We start from the raw sequence: 25,997 nt of genomic DNA on the forward strand, positions 1-25,997 counted from the left end.
CTGTGACAACAGTTACTTGATGGAATCAGCCCTTCAACCATCATGAATGAATAAAGAATATGTGATATGTATGCTTTATAGGGTTTTATTCAACCATAAAGAAAATCCGATTGTTTGTATGGAAATGGATAAAATGAGGCATCATCATATATTAAGCCAATATGCCAGGTTCAAACTAATAACCTCTTCTGTCATGTATATTCTGTAAGACACAAAAGTAGAAGCAAAATTATCTTGGAAAAGGAAGGATACTCGTGGGAGGGAGAGGAAATGGAGGGTATAGGAAGCAAAGACATTCAAAGTCCATGGTATACTTAAGTAAAATGTCTTTACAGAGTCCAAAACTCTTATGAATATGGTCAGCAAAGTAATTAAAAATCATTATATCACACAGCTGTTTTGCCATGAGTGGAGTTGCCTCCTTGCCAGGGAAGATAAAAGGCAGATCATCTGTCACAATTCATCCACATACCTCTTGCACCACCTTGCCCTACCAGCTACACCATCTCTGACCAGAGTCTAACACCATAAGACTGTTTTTAAAAGTGAACACATAAAAAGTATTTGTAATTAAATATCAAGAAAGTGGCCTGCCATACTTGAAGATGTTCAAAGCAAAAGTAAATTATATTCATCAGTGTCCATATCTACTACCGATCTACTTTGACTTTGCCTAAGACCTTTACCTCTTTAAAGCAGTGGTTCTCAATCTTCTTAATGCTGCAACCCTTTGATATAGTTCCTCATACTGTAGTGACCCCAACCATAAAATTATTTTTATTGCTACTTCATAAATATAATTTGACAACTGTTATGAGTCATAATGTAAATATCTGATATACAGCATATATGATATGTGGCCCCTGTGAAAGGGTTATGTGACCCCTCAAAGGGTTGCAACCCACAGGTTAAGACCTTCTACTTTAAAGTCCAGATGCTAATCTAATGTTGGATATAATTCTCAAGTCACTACTTCCCTGGACTGATAGCTTCTGTGTGTGTGTGTCTGTGGCTGTGTGTGTCTTCGTCTGTGTGTTTGGTGAGTGTGAGTGTGTGTGTGTGTGTGTGTGTGTGTGTGTGTGTGTGTGTGTGTGTGTGTAATTATATGTAAACATATACAGAAAGTAGTACATGTTGTAAGTCTATATTTTAAATATATAAAAATATGCCCAGGTCACTAGAAAATGTTAAGGTTCCTGAACCTGATGTTGGTAGTGGTAGTGGTGGTGTTTGAGTCAGGGTCTCTGTAAGTATCTCTGACTGTCCTGGAATTCACTGTTTAGACTAGAATAGCTTTGAATTCACAAAGACCCACCTGCTTCTGTCTCTGAGCACTGGGATTAAAGATGTGTGTCACCATTCCTGGCCTAAATCTGGTACATTTTTTTATAGGATAAAAAGTAAACTTGATCAAGGAGGAGTAATTCAAGGTTTTATTAATGCCTTAGACCAGCTCTCCAATCCTGATATGCTCTTTAAGGTAAGAAAACAATAAAAATGAGTATGAATAGTATTCGTGTATACTCTAGCTTCTTTCTTGATTTTTTTTCTCTTTTGGCACAGGACTGGGTTAATGATACAAAAGATGAACTAGGAAAGAATCCTGTGAATAAGAAAAATATTGAGAAATTGTATGAAAGGATGTATGCTGCCTTGGGTGACCTTCGGGCTCCAGGCCTGGGGCCCTTTCGGAGGAAGTTCATACAGGTATGGATAGATTCAGCTTCTTGATTAATCATAGTAATAATTTGATAGCTACAGCAGCAGTGTTTACATTTTAATTACTTCCTGCTTGTTGTCTGTTGCTGATGAGCTTGATTTAGATCTGATGCTTTCTGTAAGATAACAGTAATCAAATGTTTCCATTCAATGCTGGTGTCTTCATTTGGGTTTTACAGCTATGAACAGACACCATGACCAAGGCAACTCTTATAAAAGACAACATGTAATTGGGGCTGGCTTACAGGTTCAGAGGTTCAGTCCATTATCATCAAGACTGGAGCATGGCAGCATCCAGGCAGTTCTGCATCTTTATCCAAAGGCAGACAGGAGAAGACTGGCTTCCAGGCAGCTAGGAAGAGGGTCTTAAAGCCCATCCCACAGTGACGCGCTTCCTCCGACAAGGTTACACCTACTCCGAGAATGCCACATTTCCAAATAGTGCCTCTTCCTGGGCCAAGCATATTCAAACCACCACATTCTATTCCCTGGCCTCCATAGGCCTGTTCAAACATATGAGTCTATGGGGGCCATACCTAGCCATAGCATAATGTAAACTTCATTTATTTAGTACAACTTCAAAATTTCCCATAGTCCATAGCAGTCTCAACAATGTTAAAAGTCCAAAGTTAACAGTCTCTTTTGAGATTCATCCAATCATTTAACCGTAATCCCCAAAGCAAGATGGGAAAACAGCCGGGCAAACTCTGCAAACTTTGCATCTCCATGTCTGATGTCAAAGCCAACTGCTTTCTCATATTTGTTGACTGCAATAAACTTCTTCCTCCTGGGCTGGCTCCACTCCCCATTAGCAGCTTTCCTCAGCAGAGAGCCCACAGCTCTGACATCTCTAACATCTTGGAGTCTCCAAGGCAACTTCAGCTTCACAGCTTCTTGTTCCAATGTCTGGGATCCACACATGATCTGGGCTCCTCAAAGGGGTTTGGGTCACATTTCCAGCTCTGCCCTCTGTAGTACTCCAGGGTCTGGTGGATCCACTCCACTGCTGCTGCCGTTCTTGGTTGTCATCCCTGGTATTGGCATATCCAGTACACTGAGGTCTTCTGCTGCAACTAGGCTTTACCAATAGCCTTTCATAGGCTCTCTTCGTGGTGCTAAGCTTCATCTCCTTTGCATGACCCCTTCAGTCCTGAGCTGTTAACTCCAGCTGAAGCTGCACCTTCACCAGTGACCTTCCCTGGCCTCTCACAGTGCCGTGCCTCAGCTGCTCTTCATGACCCCTTCATGCCTTCAAAACCAGTACCACCTGGGTGACTCTTACACATCACCAACCTTGGCTATCTCTGGAGCACAGCTTCTTTGTGCTCTCAGAAGACACTTCCTAGATTTCACCTCAGCCATGCTGGTTTCTTCTCAATCACTGCTAATTCCTTAGCTCCAACTAATCAGCATCAGTTGTCCCAGTAACCATTTTTATTCTTGGCTCTAAAGACAGAGCCACTTTGCTAAAGCTGCCGGTTCTGCTGCTTGCTGGGGCTGGAACATGGCCTCCCTCATTTTATCACCAGATTTCTGTTTTCCAACTCCTTCACTGCCTAAACTTGGCTGTCCTGGAACTTTGGTGTATAGATTGACCATGAACTCAAGAGATCTGTATGGTTCTGTCTCCTGAATGCTAGAATTAAAGGCGTGTACCACAACGCCTGGACTTAAGCTTTTCTTTTCCTGGAACTTGCTCTGTCCCAAGTTAGCCTTGAACTCAGATATCTGCTTGCCTCTATCTCTTGGGATCAAAGGCTTATACTACTATGCCTGGACCTAAATTTAGTTGGGTGGGATCTTGCCCCAAAGTCACTACTCCCTTAACCTGTTATCTCCTAGAGCACAGGGTGCAGCTCCGTTTTACTTCCTGGTGCCCCTTTAATACCTTAATTTTTTTTTAAACTTGCTGTGCTTCATCAACACACACTTCATGAGACTGAGCCACAGCACGAAGTCTAAACTGAGTTGTTTTGAGACCTCCTTTGTCAATGCAATTAATTTGATTCTTCACCTTAGCCTCAGGCAGATTCTTTGGGTAAGGGCAAAAAGCAGCCACATTCATCACCAGAATATCACAGTAACAGTCAAAACATATGAGTCTATGGGGGCCATACCTAGCCATAGCATAATGTAAACTTCATTTATTTAGTACAACTTCAAAATTTCCCATAGTCCATAGCAGTCTCAACAATGTTAAAAGTCCAAAGTTAACAGTCTCTTTTGAGATTCATCCAATCATTTAACCGTAATCCCCAAAGCAAGATGGGAAAACAGCCGGGCAAACTCTGCAAACTTTGCATCTCCATGTCTGATGTCAAAGCCAACTGCTTTCTCATATTTGTTGACTGCAATAAACTTCTTCCTCCTGGGCTGGCTCCACTCCCCATTAGCAGCTTTCCTCAGCAGAGAGCCCACAGCTCTGACATCTCTAACATCTTGGAGTCTCCAAGGCAACTTCAGCTTCACAGCTTCTTGTTCCAATGTCTGGGATCCACACATGAAATTTTCTCCACTAAAACCGCTTGGGCCAGGTCTACATAGTTCAAATCACTCTCAGCAACAGTCTCCCATACTCTTTACTAGGACAGCACATTAAGTCCCACATAAAGCATTCCACTGCTTCTAAAGTGCCAAAATCCGCATTTCTCCTAACAAAAGCATGGTCAAGCCTGTCACAGTCGGTCCCTTGTACCAACTTCTGTCTTAGGGTTTTACTGCTGTGAAGAGACACCATGACCAAGGCAACTCGTATGAAGGACAGTGTTTAATTGGGCTTACAGGTTCAGAGATTCAGTCCATTATCATCAAGGCAGGAGCATGGCGGCATTCAGGCAGATGCGGGCCTGGAAGAGCTGAGAATTCTACATCTCCATCTAAAGGCAGACAGGAGAAGACTGGCTTCCAGGCAGCTAGGAAAGGGGTCTTGAAGCCCATTCCCACAGTAATGCACTTCCTCTAACAAGGCCACAGCTATTCCAACAAGCTATTCCACACCTCCAAATAGTGCCACTTCTTAGGCTAAGCATATTCAGTCCACCACAACTAGCAAGTGGGTCAGTCGGCCAAGAGTTCTGCTATGTTCCCATGCTCAGATTCTGATACCTGAAGATTGTGTTTAATTCAGTATTTTTAATTCTCAGGATCACTTAGATATTGGATCAAGAAAATATTTCTGTCTTGTATAACGTGATAAGTATTCTGAAACATTGGTTTAGGGCACCAATTTGCATGCTTAGAAACAGTACAAACCCAGATCAGCGGGATTACATGGCTAACACTGCTTATAAAAGGCTGTATTTCAGACAAGCGTGGCAAAGGGAAATATTTTTTAGTCATCCTAGTGTTGGAAAGAGTCATGAAGTAAGGAGCATATTTAAAAACTTTTTTAATTATAAAAAATTGAAATACACTGTATTTTGTTCTTATTTTCCCCTCCCTCAATTCCTAAGAGGTCCTCAGCTCCCTACATACTGAACTGTATGTTCTTTTTCTCTCTTACAAGAACAAAACAAAATATTTGTGTTGACCATACACTTCTGGGCAAGGGGCCTACCCAAAGTGTATACCCAGTCAGACTCTATTGGAGAAAACGGATTTTCTTTGTTTGCAAACAGGTGTCAGTTGCAAATAGCTTCTTGTCTAGGAGATGGGACCCTATGTTCACTTCCCCTTCTCAGTGCTGAAACCCTGTCTAGCTTGAACCTGTGTATGTCCTGTGCATGGTACTATACAGTCTCTGTGAGTTCATTCATACATCAGTCCTGTTGTATCTGGAAGGCACTGTTTCCTCAGAGTCATCCATCACCTCTAGTTCTTAAAATCTTTTCATTTCCTCTTCTATCATGAGCCTTGCAGAAAGAGATTTGTTTAAGACATTTGGAACTGAGTACTCCAAGCTTTTTTCTTCTACATTGTCTAGCTGAAGGTCACTGTGTTCCCATCTACTGCGAAAAGGAGCTTCTCTGATGTGGGTCAAGTGAGGCACTAATATTTATGTATTAGTATTTTGTTGCTATGGTTCTTTAACAGAATAATAGTGGGTGTTCCCCTAGCCTATGAACTATCTAGTCTCAAATTCTTGGCCATTTTAGTACTGTCATGTATAGGTCATGGATTAGTCCTTAAATACAATCAAAAAGTGGTTAGTTACTCCCATAACATTCATATGACTATTGCACAGTTTACCTTGCAGGCAGGTCACTGTTGTGGGTCACAGGGTTTATAACTGGGTGATATTAATGATTACTTCTCTCCTGTGGTAGTGCAAAGTACCTTCCAGTACCATAAACACTAATCAGCAGGATAAAGCTTCTAGTTAGACACCAGCTTGATTTCTCCACGTTTGATGACGTAAGTGTCATCTTCATCAATAGAGCTTCACCATCAGTTTATGGGGAGTAAAAGCTGTTTTCTCTGATGATTAGGGGTTTCCATGGGGATTAGGAGTTGTGGCATTGGAGGTTGTTTTTAGTGCCAGGAGCTATTAGTTGGCATTGTCTCTCCTTTATTTGGTGACTCCATTTAGTTTTCTTTCACATCATCATATATTTGGGGGATGCTTCTACAATAGTAAAAACCTATGTTTTTCAAATGGCCTTTGGTATTAGCTGGCTCTTCCCATGTTCTCTCCTTTTCCCTTCTATTCTCCTCTCTTTTTAAGCCCCCCATTCCTGTTCCCCTTCTGTCCCTCCAAACAATATATTCTATTTTCCCTTCCTCATGATGTCAAACCTACTCTTAAGTTCTTACTAAGTAGGTGCCTAACTTCTGTGGATGTATAGATTATAGCAAGCCTACCAAAGGCTTAAAAGCTAACATCTACATGGAAGAGAAAACATAAAATATTTGTCTTTTGGGTTTTGGATTACCTCATTCATGATGATTTTTTTTCTAGTCCCATCTATTTAACTGTAAATCTTATAATTTTATACTTCTTAACAACTAAATATTTTATTGTGTATAAATGCACCACATTTTTATTATCTATTTGTGAGTCGGTAGCCATCTCGACTCTTTCCAGTTTCTGGGTATTATGAATAGAGCATCAGTGAACATGGATGAGCAGATGTATACATACATCTGTAGTATGATGTAGAGTCCTTTGGGTGTAGGTGCAGGAGTGTTATAGCTGGATCTTGAGGTAGATCTATTCCAAGCTTCCTCCTCCACTAGCAATAAAGAATTGTTCCCTTTTCACTGCCTCTTCATAAAATGAAATAACAAAGTAGCTTTAATTTCTGTTATAGCTGAAGATGATGAACATTCCTTTAAGTATTTCTCAGCCATATATGTTTAATCTTTTGAGAACTCTGCTTAGTTTCTCTACCCCATTTTTAAAAGTAGCTATTCCTCTATTAGATGTATATAATTCATAAAGATCTTTTCTATTGTATAGATGCTGCTTTGCTCTAGTGATAGTGTCCTTTCCTATACAGAAGATTTTAAGCTTCATGGGGTCCCATTTATTAATTGCTGGTCTTAGTGCCTGTACATTCATATCTTGTTCAGAAGCCTTCCTGTGTCCCTGAGTTCAACCCTAGTCCCTGCTTTCACTTCTATCAGATTCAGGGTATCTGGTCTTATGTTGAGGTCATTAATCCACTTGGAGTTGAGTTTTTTGTAGGGTGATAGACACAGATCTGTGCTCATGCTTTTACATATAGCCATCTAGTTTGACCAGCACCTTTTGTGAAAGATGCTGCCTTTTCTCCAGTGTGTCCTTTGGCTACTTTGTCAAAAATCAGATGTCCATTTGTATATGGACTTATACCTGGGTCTTGAGTTTGGTTCCATGGATCAATATGACTGTTTTGATGTGTCACTAATACAGCTGGGATGAGGAGACTCCAGCAGGTCTTTAACTATCCTGGGAATTCTGTGTTTCCATGAGAAGTTCAAGATTGTATATTTTTTCAATTTATGTGAAGAATTATTGTGTTGGAATTTTGTTGGGATTGGTTGAATCTATAGATTGCTCTTGGTTGCATGGCTACTTTCATTATATTATTCCTACTGATCCATGAGAACTGGAGATCTTACCATCTTCTAATATCATCTTCAATTTTTTTCTCAATGTATTAAAGTTTTTATTATACAAGTCTTAAAGTTTTATTATACATCTTGCTTGGTTGAACTTATTCCTTTCTCACCAAAGTAATAATAATAATTTGAGTCTATTGTGAAAGGTACTGTTTCCTGATTTCTTTCTTAGTCCATTTGTATATAGAAAAGCTACTGGTCTTTTATGTGTTAATTCTTTAATCATGATACTTTGCAAAAAAATGTTTATCAACTGTGTAAGTTTTCTGATGGAGTTTTTATCATCTTTTCTGTGTAAAACCATGTCATCTACAAATAGAAATATCTTTACTTCTTAATTTTTTAAAAAGATTTATTTATTTATTATATGTAAGTACACTGTTGCTGTCTTAAGACACACCAGAAGAGGGCATCGGATCCCATTATAGATGGTTGTGAGCCACCAAGTGGTTGCTAGGATTTGAATTCTTAACCACTGAGCCATCTCTCCAGCCCACTTCTTAACTATTTTATTTGTATCCCTTCTCCTTCACTTATGTTATTGTTCCTCTTTGTGGGTTGAATAACCTCACAAGAGTCATCCAAGACCATCAGAAAGCACAAATATTTATATTATGATTCACTAACAATAGCCAAACTGTGATTATACAAAAATAATTTTATGATGAGGGTCGCTACAACATGAGGAACTGTATTAAAGGGTTGCAGCATTAAGAATGTTGAAAATGGATGAGCCAAGACTTCAGGTACTGTATTAAATAGGTATAGAGAAACAGGTACTGTATTAAATAGGTATAGAGAAAGTGGGCAACTTTCTTTTGTTCCTGAGCTTAGTGGAAACTTTTTGAGTTTCTCTCCTTTTAGGTTAATGTTGGCTATGAGCTTCTTATAAATCGCCTTTATTATGCTTAGATATGTTCCTGTATCCCTGATCTCTCCAAGACTTCTATCATGATGGGGTGTTGAATTTGATCAAAGGGTTTTTCAGCATCTAATTAGATAACCATGTGTGGGGGTTTTTTTATCTTTCAGTTTGTTTAGATGATATATTACCTTTATCATATTGAAGTAGGTCCCTTGTATTCCCAGTCTCTCCGGAATTTTTTAATCTAGAGTGTTAGATTTTGTCAAAGGCCATTTCCACATCCAAGGGAATAATCATGTGTTTGTTGTTGGTTTTGTTTTTGGGGGTTTTTTTGTTTGTTTTTTGGGGAGTTGGTGGGGTATTTTTTTTTTTTGTCTCTTAACCTTTATGTGGTAGATGAAGTTGATTGATTTTCATATGTTGAACCCCATCCCTGCATCTCTGAGGATGATACCAATTTGATCATGGTGAATAATCTTTTTGATGTTCTGAATGTGGTTTGCAAATATTTTATTGGGAATTTTGCAACTATGTTCCTAAGGGACATTGGTATGTAATTTTCTTTTCTGTTGGGTCTTTATGTAGTTTTGTATCATAGTAATAGTGGCTTCATTAAAGGAATTAAGAAATGTCCTCTCAGTTTTATTTTGCGGCATAATTTGAGGAGTATTGGTGTTATCTCTTTTAAGTTCTACTAGAATTCTACACTTAATATATCTGACCCTGGGCTTTCTTTGGTTAGGAGAGTTTTACTTACTGCTTCTATTTTACCTGGGAGTGTGAGTCTGTTTAAATTGCTTATCTGATCTTATTTTAACTTTGGTAGGTGATATATATTTAGAATTTCCATTTCTTTTGGATTTTACAGTGTGATGGAATACAAAGTTTTAAAGTATATTCTTATGATTCTCTGGATTTCCTCAGAATCTGTTGTGAGTTCTCAATTTTTATCTCTTATTTTATTAGTTTGGATCTTCTCTGTCCATTTTTTATTAATTTGGTTAAGGGTTTGTCAATTGTGTTGATTTCCTCAAAAAGCCAAGTCTTCCTTCCATTGGTTCTATTATTGTTTTTTGTTTTATTGCTTTGTTTTGTTTGTATTTACTTTTGATTTCAGCAGTGGGTTTTATTATTTCTTCCTCTCTACTCTTAGGGCATTATTTCTTCTTGTTCTAGAGTTTGCAGGTATGTCACTAATGTAGTAATATGGTATCTCTAATTTTTTTTGATGTAGGTAGGCACTTAGTGCTACAAACTTGCCTCTTACAACTGCCTTTATTGTACCTGATAGGGTTGGATTTGTTATGTTTTCATTTTCATTCAGTTCTTAAAAAAAAAATTTAACTTGACCAATTTTTACCCAGTTGTAAATTGTTCAGTCTCCATGAGTTTTTATGCTGTTTGTTGTGTGATAGAATGTAGGGTATTATTTCAATTTTCTTATATCTATGTTTTCTTATATCTAGGTCTTATGACCTAATATATGGTCAATTTTGGAGAAAGTTCCATGAGCTGCTGAGAAGAAAGTATAATCTTTTGTTTTGGGGTGAAATATTCTGTAGTTATCTGCTAAGTCCATTTGCTTTATGAAGTTAACTCCAGCATTCCTCTTTTTAGTTTTTGTCTTGATGACCTGTTTTTTGTGAAGGTGGAGGAGTAAAGTGGGAACTGTCAGTGTGAGAGAGTCAATTTGTGATTTAAGCGTAGTAGTGTTTCTTTTAAAAACATGGATACCCTTGTATACTGGCTGGGTTTGAGTATCAACTTGACACAAGCTAGAGTCATCTGACAAGAAGGAGCTTCAGTTGGGTGAATGCCTCCATGAGATCAAGTTGTAAGGCATTTTCTCAATTACTATTCAATGGGGAGGGCCCAGCCCATAGTAGGTAGTAACATCCCTGGACTGGTAGTTCTGGGTCTATAAAAAAGGGTGCTGAGCAAGCCATGTGAAGTGAGCCAGTAAGTGGCACTCCACTATGGCCTCTGCATCAGCTCCTGCCTCCAGGTTCCAGCCCTGCTTGAATCTCTGTTCAGACTCCCTCCAATGATAGAAGTGTAACCCAACTAAACCCATCGATCCCCAACTTGCTTTTTCTTCATGGTGTTTCACTGCAGCAATAGAAACCCTAAGGCACCATGTGTTTGGTGCATAGATGTTTAGAAATGCAATATCCTTTTGGTGGATTTTTCCTTCAGTTATATAGTGTCTTTCCCTATCCTAGTTAGTTTTGGTTTGAAGTCTGTTTTGTCAGATATTATAATGGCTACCGACACCTGCTTGCTTCTTGTAGGGTCCATTTGTTTGGAATATCTTTTTCTAGCCTTTTACTATGAGGTGATGATGAGATATTTTTTGGATGCAGCAGAAAGATAGATCTTGTTTTCTAATCCAGGCTTTTGTCTCTTTATTAGAGAGTTAAGACTATTAATATTGAGTGTGATTAATAAGCAATATTTATTGATGTGGAGCTGTCACAAAAAAATGGACATGACCTAGAAGGGAAGGCTGAGAAGTTGATGGGAAAGGCATAAGGTAGATTCCCACCAAGAGTACATAAAGATGCCTTTAATAAACCCCTTTGTCATCTTTTCTTTCTGATGTAGACACTCACCCTCAGCATCTTTTTCCTTGGCCCTTCACCTCTTACTGGTCTACCACCCAGGATGTTCTTTATCCCTCATGTATGCCTTTCCTTTATAGCCTTATTCCTTCCTATCTCTGTTCTGCCAAACTAACTTCATCTATTAACCCTCAAGACACTCATGAAGAAGAATTCTGTTGGTAGTTCCCCAGCCCACTGTCTACATTGCAGTTATGTTAGGATATAAATTACATGTTCATTCACCTAATATATACAATGCAGTAGCTTTTAGTATAGTTATAGAAGTTTGAAGTCATTACCACATAACTATTAGAACATTTTATTCACCATAGAAAGAAACCAACCCTGTACCCAATTGCAGTTACTCTTCATTTCCTGCTCCTGCCAGCCCCTAGTAACCTGGTAAAGCTCCTTCTAGACCTTTTACTTAGCATGTTTTCACATTCATTCTTTATTACTGCATTTCTTACCACTGTGATCTACCTTTCTGTTCCACCCTATATCCTGTTATTTCCTTGTTGATCTTTCATCAGATAGTAAGCATTCCTCTGTCTTGTGAATAGTGCTGTTCTGCACATCTATCAGTTTTTGTGGGGAGGTGTTTTTCAATTCTTTTAGGACATCCTCAGAAATAAAGAACAACTTTACTCTTCATGTCGTCCTTTCCTTTTATCTTCTGATTGGTTTGCAGAGACTTTTTTTTTTTTTTTTTGTCTCTTCTTCCATCTAAACCCCCAGGTGTGGAACGGTCACCCTAAATTAGGTGATTAGGATGACTTCAGTTAAGTAGTGGTTGCTTTTCTGGGTTATACCTAGTATACTTTAGATTAAAGGTAGGAGCACACAAGTCTTCCTGTAGCTTAAACATGGGTAGAATCCCTAAAACCACCACGAATGTCTATATTTTGCTTTTAATACACATTGAGGTCAGTATCCTGTTTAGTATGTGGTATTGATTCTTGAATATTCAAGCGACTCTAAACAGAATCATCATATAATTAAGTAATAAATTATACTTGGGTTAGTTTAATAAAATTATGCAGTTATAGAATATTAGATATGAAAAGATGTATTTGGTTTGTTTTCCCATAACAGTAGCCCACACATTTCACAAGCACAAATTTGCAGCTGCCTAGGCCTTACAAGTCTATTGTCAGAGCCTGCATCGGTCATTATCATATAGAAGCGCTGGACAGTGTCTGGAAGAACTCTGTTTATGAACAAAAGCTGTGAACTGGATGTTGTTTGTGTGCTGGGCTGTGCTTTACTGAAAGGAGCATGAGAGCAACTGAATCTAGATCAGGATCCCTGACCTACAGGCTGAGGGCATCTCTGTGAAACAGCTTCATTTCAATGGTTCTGTGCTACAGCCCTTCCTACTCTATCATGTATCCTGTCTTTTCAACTGAATGAGAATGACCTCACTTGGAAAACTGCCATGTTCCCTTTGTAAAGCCTAAGCTACTTTAGATTTAAATTCTTTCCCTGTATACTGGGTCCAGTAAGCCTACCCTAAGAGTGTATTGGCACACATCATTATCCCTCCTGCTGTTGCCAAGCACAGCCACACTCAGCCTTTTACTAAACTGCAAACTTCTTTGTGTGTACATGTGTGGTGCAGAGGACTAAATCTAGCACTCTAGACATGCTGGATAGTACTATGCCACAGTACTATCCCCAGTTTTTTATTTCTATATTTTTAATCCATTTCTGAATTGGAGAAATAGCTTTATGTGTCAATCTTCTTACTAGAAACTATCAAATTAATGGCAGTTTGAACCAAAAAAAGTAATCAGGTATGTTGCACTTGGGAGGTGAGGAAGGGAGAAGCAGAAATTCATGAACTGCATGAGACTCTGTCTCAAAGACAAAAAGATGATCTGCTAAATCTTGACAGTCCTCAGTTTTGCTTTATTTTTTATTTGATATCAAGCTTTTTATTCAAGTAAATAGTTTTTAAAAGAACTAATACATTCCAAGATACAGTACTTCTGATAATTGCTTCTGGAATTATTGATCTTAGGATATTTGTACTGGTTTATGATCTAGAGCAGTGTCTCAGTAGACCCTGACTGAGACCAGTATTACTCTTTCTCTCTTCTCTTTAGCTCCTACGAAGAATTATAAGCTATTTGTTCTTAACTGCTCCTCTGATTTTGCTTTTATCTTTGTTCCTAATTATTCACATCATTCTTTGTACATCAGACGAAGTAGGACTAGAACTGGACAGAGCACAGAGGTAGTTGTTCTGTTTTTCTGTTTTTGTTTTGTTTGGAGACAGTGACTCACTATGTAGACAAAGCTATCCTTGAACTCACAGAGATTGACCTCCCTCTGTCTTCAGACAGTGCTGAGAATAGAGGCCTGTGCCTTTGCTGTATTTTTGAAGCAAACTAGAATTTGTAACTAGGAGCCGTTCTAATAATGACCTGTCTAAAGGAGGATCAGACACAGACAAAACAGACTTTCAAGATATTTTAGAATATTGAAATATTTATAAGCTTGGAGCTTTTTCAAATGTACAAAAGAAACAACGATCTTTACAGTAAATTTTTAATTTCCAGACCTTTGGGAAAGAATTTGTCAAAAGCTTTGGGAATGGTGGTTCTAAGCTGCTTACAATGAAGCTCGATGAGTTTCGCAATATCACTGACTCACTATTTGTAAGGATGAGAAAAGACTCAAAGCTACCTGGGAACCTGAAAGAGTATTCCCCCTGGATGAGTGAGTTCAAAGTGAGGAATGAACTGGAGATTCCTGGTGAGTTAACATCCAATAGTGAGAAGAACACTTCTTAAGCAAGAACTTGTGTCTTCTATGTAATGACATTGAGATCTTAACAGGGGTGTGTGTGTGTGTGTGTGTGTGTGTGTGTGTGTGTGTGTGTGTACAGGGTTGCATGTATTATGTAAAATATGCATATGGAAGTCAGAGAACAACCCTAGGTATTCATCTTTCCTTTCCACCTTGCTTGAGAGACTAGACCTTGTTTTGCTGTTTCATACACCAAACTGGCTAACCTGTGTGCTCCTGTGCATCTCTGGGATTGCAGGCTCTGGGAGCAGCTAGGACCACAGATAACTCAAGTGGTCATATCTGGCTTTTGCATGAGTTCTGGCAATTTAAACTTGTGCTGTACTGGAAGCAGTTTTACCCACTGGGTTATCTCACCAGCCCATCTGTTTTTGTTTTGTTTTGCTTTTAAGATTTATTAATTTTTGGTTATGTGTCCGTAGGGGTAGGTGCATGAGTGCAAATGCCCACAGACCAGGAAAGGCTGTCATAGCCCCTGGAGCTGGAGTTATTAGTGGTTGTGAGCCTCCTGACATGGGTGCTGAGAACCAAACTCAGGTTCTCTGGATCAGCAAATGCTCCTAACTGCTGAGGCATCTCCCCAGCGTCCCACCTGGATAATGAGCTATGTTCATTATTAGGAAAACCTGTAGTTACTATGAATTAGTACCATTACTATATTTTGTATTATGGCAGTTGTTCAGATTTCCATTTTGTACTTATGGAACCCCCAAATCATTGACTTTGCTTCTGAGTAACTTGGCTTCAGAAACAAATAACAGTGTAGAGAGGTCACCTCCTAGGCACCAGCTGGTCCCATTCAAAGAGAGCAGCAACAGGAAAGCAGACTGTCACACTGAGGTGGACAAATGCAGCCAACTGTCAGAAGACATTTCTTTCCTATTCCATGATCTCCAACCTAGAATTTTCCCAATAAAGTAATGTTTTGATCTGGTGACTGATTTTCCCCTCTCAGCAAATAGAAGAGATTGCTGTATAGAGATGCATTATCCTTATTTTTGTTTACAACTCTGCAGTTACTTTCATCAGGAAAATAAAGCTGCTTCCTTTTTCTTGTTTTTCTTTTTTAAACGGGGGTCTCACTATGTAGATCAGGCTGGCCTGGAACTCACAAAGACTCACCTGCCTCTGCCTCCTGGGTGCTGGGATTAAAGCTGAAGCCACACCTGGCGATGGCTAATTTCTATGAATGAAAACTTTGAATTAAAAAAATATGTTACATAAGCATTTTTTATTAGATCAACACATGTTTTAAAACATGTGGGTTTTATAACACACAGTTTATAAACAAGGCTCTGTTGCTTTAGGACAGTATGATGGGAAGAGCAAACCATTGCCTGAGTATCATGTGCGGATCTCTGGATTTGACGAGCGGGTAGGTTGTGTTTGTCATCATCGTCTCTGCATATTGGTCAGCTTTCCAGTAGCATGTCGTTCCCAAATTATAATATTGACCAAATTCCTTCCTAAAGAGAGTATCTCCAATGTTTCAGTCATCAGTTGTATTCAAGAATGTTGTAAGTTAATACCATATGGTCAGCCCTGAAGCAGTCACATTATATGTCCATTGTAGATTATGTGTAGAATTAATCATGTATAAAGACCTTTATGTTGAACATCACACACTGAGAAGGATATCCACCGTTATAGGCAGTATCTGTAAACAGGAATTGAGTGTGCACAGGTATAGTACTCAAGCATGACAGATGGCCCCAAAGCCTACATCCCAGATTCTGCTTTTGTTTACCACCTGACTCTGTCTTCAAAGAGAGGTCTGTCTCTGAGGAATGCGTCCACCCTGACCATGGTGAAGTGAGCTACTCTGCAACTGCCCTTTAAGTACTTTCTGCTGTAGTAGTGCACACTGTAGCCCCAGCTCCTCAGGAGATAGAAGGACCACGTGAGCCCAGACATTAAAGATCACGCTGGATAGCATAGCAAGACTATTTTTTAAAACAGCAATAACTGTAGCAGTTCCCTATTAACTACTTGAATTGATCATGGCGGTGGAGGCCTGTTCTTCATTGACTACCTGCCCCAATTTTCTAGGTTCCCAAATGAAACACATTTACACAGCCTTTATATTTTGATATTCCTTAAACAGCTCAATGGCTGGCCACTTCTTACCTCCTCATGGCTAATCCAACTCCCTCCAATATTCCCAAGTCATTACTTACTAAATCCTATACTCCATCTTTGCTGCTCCCGGTCAGGCAGCCCTCTGAAGGCCACTCTCCCCAGCTCCTACATGGCCGCTATGCTCTCTGTCCCGTACCTTCTCAGGTGTCGTGTCTCCTCCTCTCCACCTTCCCCCAACTCCGAGGAACTCCTTCTTCCTCCACTTTCTCCCTGTCCCTTGCCTGGGAATCCTAAAAGTCCTGCCTTTGTCTGCCCTGCCCAGCCACTGGCCGCTGGCAACATTGTTTACCAATCAAAACCAACTAGGGACAGGGTTCCCCAATGTCTTACATAAGGATTTGAGGATTCTTGTGCAATTTTGGGGACTCAAATTAACATAATACAGGCAGCATTAGACCAAACCCACTATAATAACAAATCTTTTAATGTTTAAAGGTAAAAGTAATGGTCTCCTTGAGGAAACCAAAGCGCATTGTTATTCGAGGCCATGATGAAAAGGAATACCCATTCCTGGTAAAAGGTGGTGAGGACCTCCGACAAGACCAGCGCATTGAGCAGCTCTTTGAGGTCATGAATGCCATCCTCTCTCAGGATGCTGCCTGCAGTCAGAGAAACATGCAGTTAAGGACTTACCGTGTTGTGCCCATGACCTCTAGGTATGGCCTGAGTGAACCTATTTATTTTGGGGAGAGAGTTTATCTCCCATCATGACTGAGTTCTAAAGTGGGTCTATGGGTTCTTAAAACCTCCAAGGGTCAGAGTTACATCGGAAAGTCGGTGAGGAAGTATAGATTGGATGGGAAGAAATCTGTTTCGCTTTGATTCTTCAGAACACTTTTTCTGATGATGAAAGAGCAATCGTGGGGTTGGGGATTTAGCTCAGTGGTAGAGCACTTGCCTAGGAAGTGCAAGGCCCTGGGTTCGGTCCCCAGCTCCGAAAAAAAGAACCAAAAAAAAAAAAGAGCAATCGTACTTATTTGTAAACATTGTGTGTTTTTTTTTCAGATTAGGATTAATTGAATGGATTGAAAATACTATGACCTTGAAGGACCTTCTTTTGAGTAATATGTCACAAGAGGAGAAAGTGGCTTATGACAGGTAAAACCACCTGTGTCATCTTTCTTAACCTGAAAATGCATAGAGATACTCCTGCAATGGGACTAAGGGCACACACTAGCTTTTGCCCACCTCCCACCCTCCTGTTTTTGAGGATGGGTTTCACTGTATAGTCAAGGTTGGCATTGGACCCATGATCATGGTGCCTACTACCAACCTGCCCTTCAACTCGTAATTATTTGTTTTTATTTCTGAAAGCTCATTAGAAAGACATTCAGCACAAACTAAAAAGTGGCCAAATGTATCCACCTGCACACCTGCTGAGTCTTGTGTGAAATGTTACTTTTCAAATTCAGGATGAGATTGCCGACCTTAAGAAAAAACTTCATCTTACCTAAAATGGGTTTTGTATATGTATCTATAGTCAGAAAATAATAAATACCTAGAACCAAGTCTAAAAATAAGGAAAAACGTATTTGTGAATGACTTGTAAAAGATTAACTTACTGTAAAAGAGGCCTATCAGCAATGATCTCATGATTGTCAGGCTGCCTTTCAGGGCGGCATGCCTAGGTCAGAGCTCTTTGTGTTTACTTTAACATCTTGTTTGTCTCTGTATAAAGGAGAGGTATTTTACACCTGACGACATTGTGCCTGAGTTTGTATGGGGCAGCTGCTTGAGTTTGTCTTGGAGTCATGAAGAGTGACTGTGACGTATTGAAAGTCATGTTTGTCCTTCACTGTTTTCAATACATTTTTAGTGTTCTTTGCCATGCAAATACCTCCTAAATTCTAGTTCCCTTTTTCCTAGTGATTCCGAAGCACCAATTTATGACTACAGAGACTGGCTGATAAAAGTGTCAGGGAAAAGTGATGTTAAAGGCTACACACTAATGTACAGGTAAGTTTTTGACCTGTAGGTATTGGAGCCTATGTGCTAATGTACAAGTAAGTTGGACTTTCATTCTTCTAAAAAGTGCATACTTTTGATTTTTACTTTTGATTCTTGAAAATTTGGCATCAGATTGTCTAAGGATGTGTTTAGAGCCCTGACTTAGCTTATGTGAGGCCCTGGCATCTGCATTCAACACAGGGGAGGGAAGAAAGCAAAGAACACGTTTACTGCAGAAATCATTAAAATGGAGATATCTGACATTAAGAATACTTTGTTCTTTTGGGTCAGGATTTGGTTTTTTTGAGACAAGGTCTCACTGTGTATCTCTAACTGTACTAGAACTCAGAAATCCACTCGTCTCTTCTCCCAAGTGCCACCATGCCCAGCTAATACAATATTTCAGTATAAATAATTTTAAATGTTAAAGTTACCAGAAAGTTGTTCTAATAAAATGTTTTTTTTAAAATCACAGCAGAGCTAACCGTACAGAAACAGTTATGGCTTTTAGAAGAAGGGAAAATAAAGTGCCTGCTGATCTCTTAAAGTAAGTATGCTTGTGACTTCACAAACCTAGTGGTGAGGCAGAGATGATATGTGGCTTCTCTCTCCTAGGCGGGCCTTTGTGAAGATGAGCACCAGCCCTGAGGCCTTCCTGGCACTGCGTTCCCACTTTGCCAGTTCTCACGCACTGCTGTGCATCAGCCACTGGCTGCTTGGTATTGGAGACAGACACCTGAACAATTTCATGGTGGCCATGGAAACAGGCAGTGTGATTGGAATTGACTTTGGACATGCTTTTGGATCAGCTACTCAGGTGTGTTGTGCCTAACTCTCCTGATTTAGAATTGGAATGTGCATTAGCCAGGATTCTCTAAAGAAGCAGGACTGACAGAATGAATATATACATGAGATTTATTAGCGTGGCTTTAGACCATGGTTCAGTTAGTCTAACAATGGCTGTCTTCTGATAGAAAGGGCAAGAATACTGTAGTTGTTCTATCCAGGAGACTAGACGTCCTCAGCAATCCCAGTCAGGTTCTGGAGTCCTGGAAGGTTCCTAGAGAGCTGCTAGTCTTCAGTCTGTGTTGGAATCCCAAAGAAGTAGATTATAATACCAGCAGAGGAATGCCTCGCCAACAGGATAGATGAACTTGCTAGTGAAACCTAGGGTAAATGGACAAAAAGTAAAAGTTTTCTTCTAGCATGTCCTTTATGTAGGCTGCCACCAGGTGTGGCCCAGATGTAATATGAGAGTCTTCCCACCTCACATGATCCAATCAAGGAAATCCCTCACAGAAGCTTGCACCCAGAAGCTTGGGTTCTAGTTGATTCCAGAGGAAGTCAAGTTGACAACCAAGTGGCATTATAGCACCTCCAGAAATTAATTAAAGGAGATTAAGTTGACTTTGGCATTGTTCTGAAACCTGACACTTTTTGAAGAAACAAATAATCTCGCCCACATTTTAGGCTGGTACATGACCTGTAAGTCATAGGAAACATAATAATATATAATCAGAGACAAGAAGAAAAAGGTATTACGGGGTTGGGGATTTAGCTCTGTGGTAGAGCGCTTGACTAGCAAGCGCAAGGCCCTGGGTTCGGTCCCCAGCTCCAAAAAAAAAGAAAAGAAAGAAAAAGGTATTACATTGTTAGAAAAACATATAACTAGAGCGTTTTATACAAAATGTAATTTAAATTGTTTCTGTTGTGCTTTTGAGTCTCCTAGGTTCTGGGTTACTCCATAGAAGTTTATGCCTTGAGGGAATAATGCAATCTGAATTGATTGTTCTTGGATATAGAAATTACCTAGCTGATTTTAAGAAATGTGTAGTTTCCTGAGCATGGATTTTGCCTATAACCTCAGCACAAGGGAGGCTAGAGAAGGAAAATGATTGCAAATTCAAGGCAAGCATGGCCCTTAGAATAAGACCCTAGCATAAAAAAACAGGACCAATGAGATGGCTCAGTGGGTAAATGTGCATGCCAGCAAACCTGATGACCTGAGCTCAGTGCACAGAACCCACACCATGGTAGAAGGAGAGAACCAGCCCTTGTTGGGACAGAATAAACATTAAAAAGAAAGAAATCAGAAACAATAAGATACAGTTTATAGCCTCACTAAAAGGAAATAATACCCTTAAGGAGGTGCTTTATTTGCATTTTGACTATTTGAGAATTTTAGTTCTTATATGTCATAGTTCGCATCACTATTGCTATGATAAAACTCCATAAAGGGAGGAAAGGGTTTATTTGGCTTGCACTTCTACATCATAGCCCATCACTAAAGGAAGTCAGGACAGTATCTCAAACAGGGGAAGAACCTGGAGGCAGGAGCTGATGCAGAGGCTTTGGAGGGGTGCTACGTACTAGCTTGTTTCTCATGGCTTGCTCAGCCTGATTTCTTATAGAATCCAGAACCAATAACCTAGGGATGGCACCACCCATAATGGGCTGGGTCCTCCCCCATCAATCACTAGCTTAAGAAAATATTCTATAGGCTTGCCCCATCTTATAGAGGTATTTTCTCAATTAAGATTTTCTCTTTTCAGATGACCTTTGCTTATGTCAAATTAACATGAAACTATTCAGCACAATGTTTTTTCTCTTATTTAGTTTCTTCCAATCCCTGAGTTGATGCCTTTTCGTCTAACCCGCCAATTTATCAGTCTCATGTTGCCAATGAAAGAAACGGGTCTTGTGTGCACGGTCATGGTGCATGCACTGAGGGCTTTCCGCTCGTGTGCAGGTCTGCTCACTGATACCATGGAAGTTTTTGTGAAGGAACCCTCCTTTGATTGGAAGGTATATTTTTGTTTTGGATAGACACACTCTTGTCTCCTTTGTATTGTGAAAATACATCATTGTATTTACTGAAATGTTTATATTGTGCTATGTCTCAAAACTAACCTAAAAAAAATCAGATAAAAAGCAAAACACTTATTTGGAAGAAACATACTTCTATGTTTAGCTTGAGCCTAACTGGAGGTGACAGAATGGACCCATTGGTAACATTAAATATAAGTTCTGTTTTCATACACAATTTATTGTTGTTGTAATTATAAATACGGTCTTATTCTAGCCTGGGCTAGCCTAGAATTCACCACATAGACAAGGCTGTCCTAGAACTCAAGGGAATCTTGCCTCAATCTCTTGATTTCTGGAATTATAATAATCCTTCTCCAAACCTATAACTTTTTACAAAAATGTTTAGTTTTTAATGAGTGTTTTGCCTGCAGGAATGTAAGTGCACCATAAGCATGCAGTACGCACAAAGGCCAGAAGAAGGAGTGCCTGTATTAGAATTGCAGAAGGTTGAAAACAACCATGTGGTTTCTGGGACCTGAACCCTGGTCCTCTGTAAGAACTTCAAATGCTCTTAATCCTTGAACTATCTCTACAGCTAACAAAAACCTTTGATTGAGAAACCATTCATGGGAATTCTTCCTTAATCCTAAGAACAGATAGTGCTGTTGAATCAATTATCCAGAATAGCCCCCGAAGCATTAAGCCTAGTGGAGTTTGTCCTTTTATATGGACGTCTTCTCTCCTCTCTGCAGCACATGATCATGGTAATATGTGCCACGTCAGTATCTGACTACAAAGCTGGAGAGCTGTTCCAATTGTAGATCTTTGTTTTAGGATCATAACTTGGTTTAATGTTTTTTTTTTTTAATGTAATGTGTATATTCTATTAAATGTGTTCTTTCCCTTTAGGGTTTTGAGCAGACGATGCTAAGAAAAGGAGGATCATGGATTCAAGAAATAAATGTAACTGAAAAGAATTGGTATCCACAACACAAAATACGCTATGCTAAGAGAAAGTTAGCAGGGGCCAACCCAGCAGTTATAACTTGGTAAGAGTTGATTGTGAATCAAGAATCAGTGTGTGTTCAGAAGCGCTTTGTACTCAGACCCTTGCAAGCAGTATGACATTCGTCACTGTGGCGATGGGGAAGGGGCTTAGGGAGGCTTTACCACTCCAACCCTTGTGAGCAATATGACACTCGTCACTGTGGCGATGGGGAAGGGGCTTAGGGAGGCTTTACCACTCCAAACCCAGGCCTGCAAGGCCCGTGGCTCACACCTGTGTCCGCTTGTGCTTCTGTACAGCCAGTACCAATAGGAAACCCAAGGTCAGGCCATAATATTGTTACGTATATGAGGAGGCTTGGAATTCATATTTGCCGTTGTACTTTTGGGGGCATTTGACCCATTTGATCCAGATGAACACTAGTATCTTGTAGTAAAGAACACAGTGTGGGCTTCTCAGATAGTAACCTGACCTGCATTGACCTTTAGGTTTGTTTGAAGTTTTTTAAATGGAAATCTAAAGCAGATAGAAATTTGTAGGTATTATTCCTAGGAAGTAAAAAACTTAGACTTCAGTTCTGAGCAGTAGTAATATGTACTCTGTAATTGACTTGATTTTCACAATAGCGTCAGATCTATACAGTGATTGGTGTTAGCAAGAGAGTGAGCTGCAGAAATCAATTCCAAGACCGTCAGACTTAAATGTAAAACATTTAAGCTGATCTTCATGACTGCACTTGACTGTGACAGAACATGGTGTGACCCCAGAAGTGTGAGGAAGACCAAGACATACAAGTTGACCTTGAGAATTCCCTGCTGCGCTTTACAGGGTGCAGTCAGGAACAGTAGAGGGATGGGAAAGTAACTGAGGGTTCCTGAGCTAAAAGCACAAGGCCTGGCTTCTATTCCCAGAGCTAGATTTTGTTTTAAAATGTTTTCTAGAGCACACATGTGTGTGGACAAGCAAATAATTTTTTTAAAAATTTAAGGAATGGGGCTAGAGAGATGGCTTGGCATTCAATAGCATTGTTGGTCTTTGAAAGAACCTGGGTTTGGTTCATCTGTGCCTCCAGGTCCAGGGAATCTGAAGCCCCTTCTGTCCTTCTCAGACATAAGGCATCATGTAGTGCACATAATGTGCAGGTAAAACATCCATGCACATACAATTAATAAAAAAAGTCGTCTCTTTAAAGAAAAAAGGACAGTTCACATGTTAACAAAATTCTTCAAGTCATAGTATCTGAGAAAAGATGCGTGCCTGAAATAAGTTTAAGAGCACAGTGTGGGGCCAAGGAATGATAGACAGTTCAGTGGTTAAGAGCACTTGCTCTTCCAGAGGGCTAGAGCTTCAGTTCCCCTTTTACACAGCGTATAACCACTTGTAATTCCAACTCCAGAGGATCTGACGTCCTCTTCTGGCTCCTGGAGGAACCCACAAGCACAGACACGAATCCCTAAAATAATTTTTCTTAAAGCCCAGTGTGGTGATACAAACCTATCATCTCAGCAGACGGGAGGTAGAAGTCATCCTTGACTACATACTAGGTTTGTGACAAGTGGCCTCTTCTCAAAAACAAATTCCTTATAATTCAACAGTACAAAGACAACCCAATTTTTAAAACAAGGTCAAAGTAATCAAACATTTTTATAAGAAAAATGTACAGATGGTACAAGTAGCCACTGACGAGTGGAGACGTACTCGGCATAAGTGGTAGTTTAGGGGTTGGGGATTTGGCTCAGTGGTAGAGCGCTTGCCTAGGAAGCGCAAGGCCCTGGGTTCAGTCCCCAGCTCCGAAAAAAAAAAAAAAATAAGTGGTAGTTTAGCTGATGTAGTGACAGTCTGCGTCCTGTGTTTTATGATGGCTTTCAGATGGGATAAGAAGTGTGAGCAGGGCGTGGAGAGCTGCACAGATGGTGGGCGTGGAAATTTAAATAGTTACCACTGTAGCCAGCATGTCCACTCCTGAGTGGCTACCCTAAAAAGATGAAAACTTATGTTTGAACAAAAATTTCCAAGCAAATGTTAACAATTGTATTATTCATGCTTTATTTTTCTACCAACCCAAACTTTGAGTTCACAGTTATAAGTGACTTGAGGGGGAAAAAAATGTATAAATGATAATAGAATAATTATAAAGGATAGCTAGAAATACAGGTCAAAAGGGGAAAGTTATTTGTATCTGTGTTTTCATATTCATTCAATACTTTTTTTCCAGTGATGAACTACGTCTAGGCCATGAAGCTTCACCAGCCTTCAGGAGTTATATAGCTGTAGCTCGAGGCAACAAAGACTACAACATTCGTGCACAAGAGCCAGAGAGTACACTTTCAGAAGAGACTCAAGTGAAGTGCTTGGTGGACCAGGCGACCGACCCCAACATCCTTGGCAGGACTTGGGAAGGCTGGGAGCCTTGGATGTAAAGCCTATGGGTGTCACCAACCATAAAGCATTCTGTCTCCCAGAGTCTCCGAGACCTTCACCGATGGCAGGACATTACTGACAGACTGAGTCAGTCTACTTTATAGTGCTGGTGAGATGGCTCAGGGATAAAGGCACTCATTACCAACCCTAATGTCCTAACTAACTTCAATCCCTGAGACCCATAATGGAGGCAATGAACCAACTCTTGGAAGTTGTCCTTTGACCTCCACACATGTGCCATGTCTTACATTCACCCACACATACATACACATGCATACATGTAAATATAAAAAATATGACAAAATTAAATATTTCTTTCTTGTTTCAAAGAACCAACTCTTCATTTCACTGATTTCTTTGCTTTTTTAATTTCTGCTCCAATCTTGATCCTTTCTCCATGTTCTGTTGTTAGGTGTGGTGGGTCTTTGTGCACCATGGTGCATGTGTGGAAGTATGTAGATCCCATGGATCAAATTCAGATCATCAGGCTTGGCAGAAGCATCCTACCCTGCTGGCCAGCCCATCTCAGATGTGTGGGTGGGTGTGTATGTGTGTGGGTGGGTGGGTATGGGTGTGGATGTGTGTTTGGTCTGTTATTCGGTCTCCATAGCTGTATTGTTTTGTCATTTTTATTGCTGTTTGGACAACCTGTTCCTTGGTATAAGTGTGGTATTTGAGTCACCTATTTCTGTGTGAGGGTTAATCTGGCTGTATGTCTAAAATAGTATTTGTTTTACGACATTGAGTACACCTAAATTTTGTGCACATATGTTCTTGATTCAGTATGAAATGACCTTTATCTCTGATAAGTTATGCTTTAAGTCTATTTGGCTTCAAATCCTCGTTTTCTGGTTTCATTAGCCTGGAATTCCTTTGCTCTTCCATTCACCCTAAGATAGTGTCTGTCTTTGATGGAAGCAGGAAATGACAAACTCTGTTTTCTGTTTAGACACGGTCTCTCTACATATCCCTGGTTGTCCTTTAGACCAACCCATCCTGGAGCTCCCAGAGATCTCCCTACTTCTGCCTCCCAAGTGCTGGAATTAAAAGTGTTGACCACTATTCCCAGCTGAATTGTCTTTTCTAATCCAATGTGCTAGGCTGTCTCTTTTGAACAAGAAGTTGGGACCATTTGTCTTAGTTAGGGTTTCCATTGCTGTGCAGAGACACCATGGCCAAGACAACTCCTATAAAGAACAACATTTAATTAGGGCTAGCTTTCAGGTTCAGAGGTTTGGTCCATTATCAAGGCAGGAAGCATGGCAGTGTGCAGGCAGACATGGTGCTGGAGAAGGAGCTGAGGACTCTGCATCTTGATCCGACTGCAGCCAGGAAAGAACTGTCTCCCAGGCAGCTAGGAAGAGTGTCTCAAAGCTCACCTCCACAGTGACACACTTCCTACAACAAGACCATACCTACTCCAACGGGGTGTGCCACTTCCTGTGCCAAGCATATTCAAACACCACATTCCATCCCCCTGACACCCATAGGCTTGTTCAAACACATGAGTCTGTAGAGGCCATACCTAAACATAGCATAATGCAAAATACATTCAGTCCAACTTCAAAAGTCCCCACAGTCTCAAAAATGTTTATAAGTCTCACCTGAGATTCATCCAATCGCTTAACTGTAA

General features: G+C 40.0%; 1 protein-coding gene across 1 annotated transcript in view; it reads left to right on the forward strand.

Annotated features, from left to right (window-relative positions):
- Positions 1–24,700, forward strand: part of Prkdc (protein kinase, DNA-activated, catalytic subunit) — a 200,364-nt gene extending 175,664 nt beyond the window's left edge. Inside the window, exons 75-86 of the mRNA XM_032899802.1 lie at positions 1,393–1,480; positions 1,564–1,707; positions 13,794–13,989; positions 15,351–15,418; positions 16,618–16,838; positions 17,188–17,280; positions 18,049–18,138; positions 18,605–18,676; positions 18,745–18,946; positions 20,746–20,934; positions 21,847–21,986; positions 24,159–24,700. Of these exons, the coding sequence (XP_032755693.1) occupies positions 1,393–1,480; positions 1,564–1,707; positions 13,794–13,989; positions 15,351–15,418; positions 16,618–16,838; positions 17,188–17,280; positions 18,049–18,138; positions 18,605–18,676; positions 18,745–18,946; positions 20,746–20,934; positions 21,847–21,986; positions 24,159–24,363 (1,708 nt within the window). The 3' untranslated portion in view covers positions 24,364–24,700. The remainder of the gene's footprint in view (positions 1–1,392; positions 1,481–1,563; positions 1,708–13,793; positions 13,990–15,350; positions 15,419–16,617; positions 16,839–17,187; positions 17,281–18,048; positions 18,139–18,604; positions 18,677–18,744; positions 18,947–20,745; positions 20,935–21,846; positions 21,987–24,158) is intronic.
- The last annotated feature ends 1,297 nt before the right edge of the window (positions 24,701–25,997 follow it).

The sequence above is a fragment of the Rattus rattus genome, chromosome 4 (assembly GCF_011064425.1).
Source record: "Rattus rattus isolate New Zealand chromosome 4, Rrattus_CSIRO_v1, whole genome shotgun sequence".
NCBI lineage: Eukaryota > Metazoa > Chordata > Mammalia > Rodentia > Muridae > Rattus > Rattus rattus.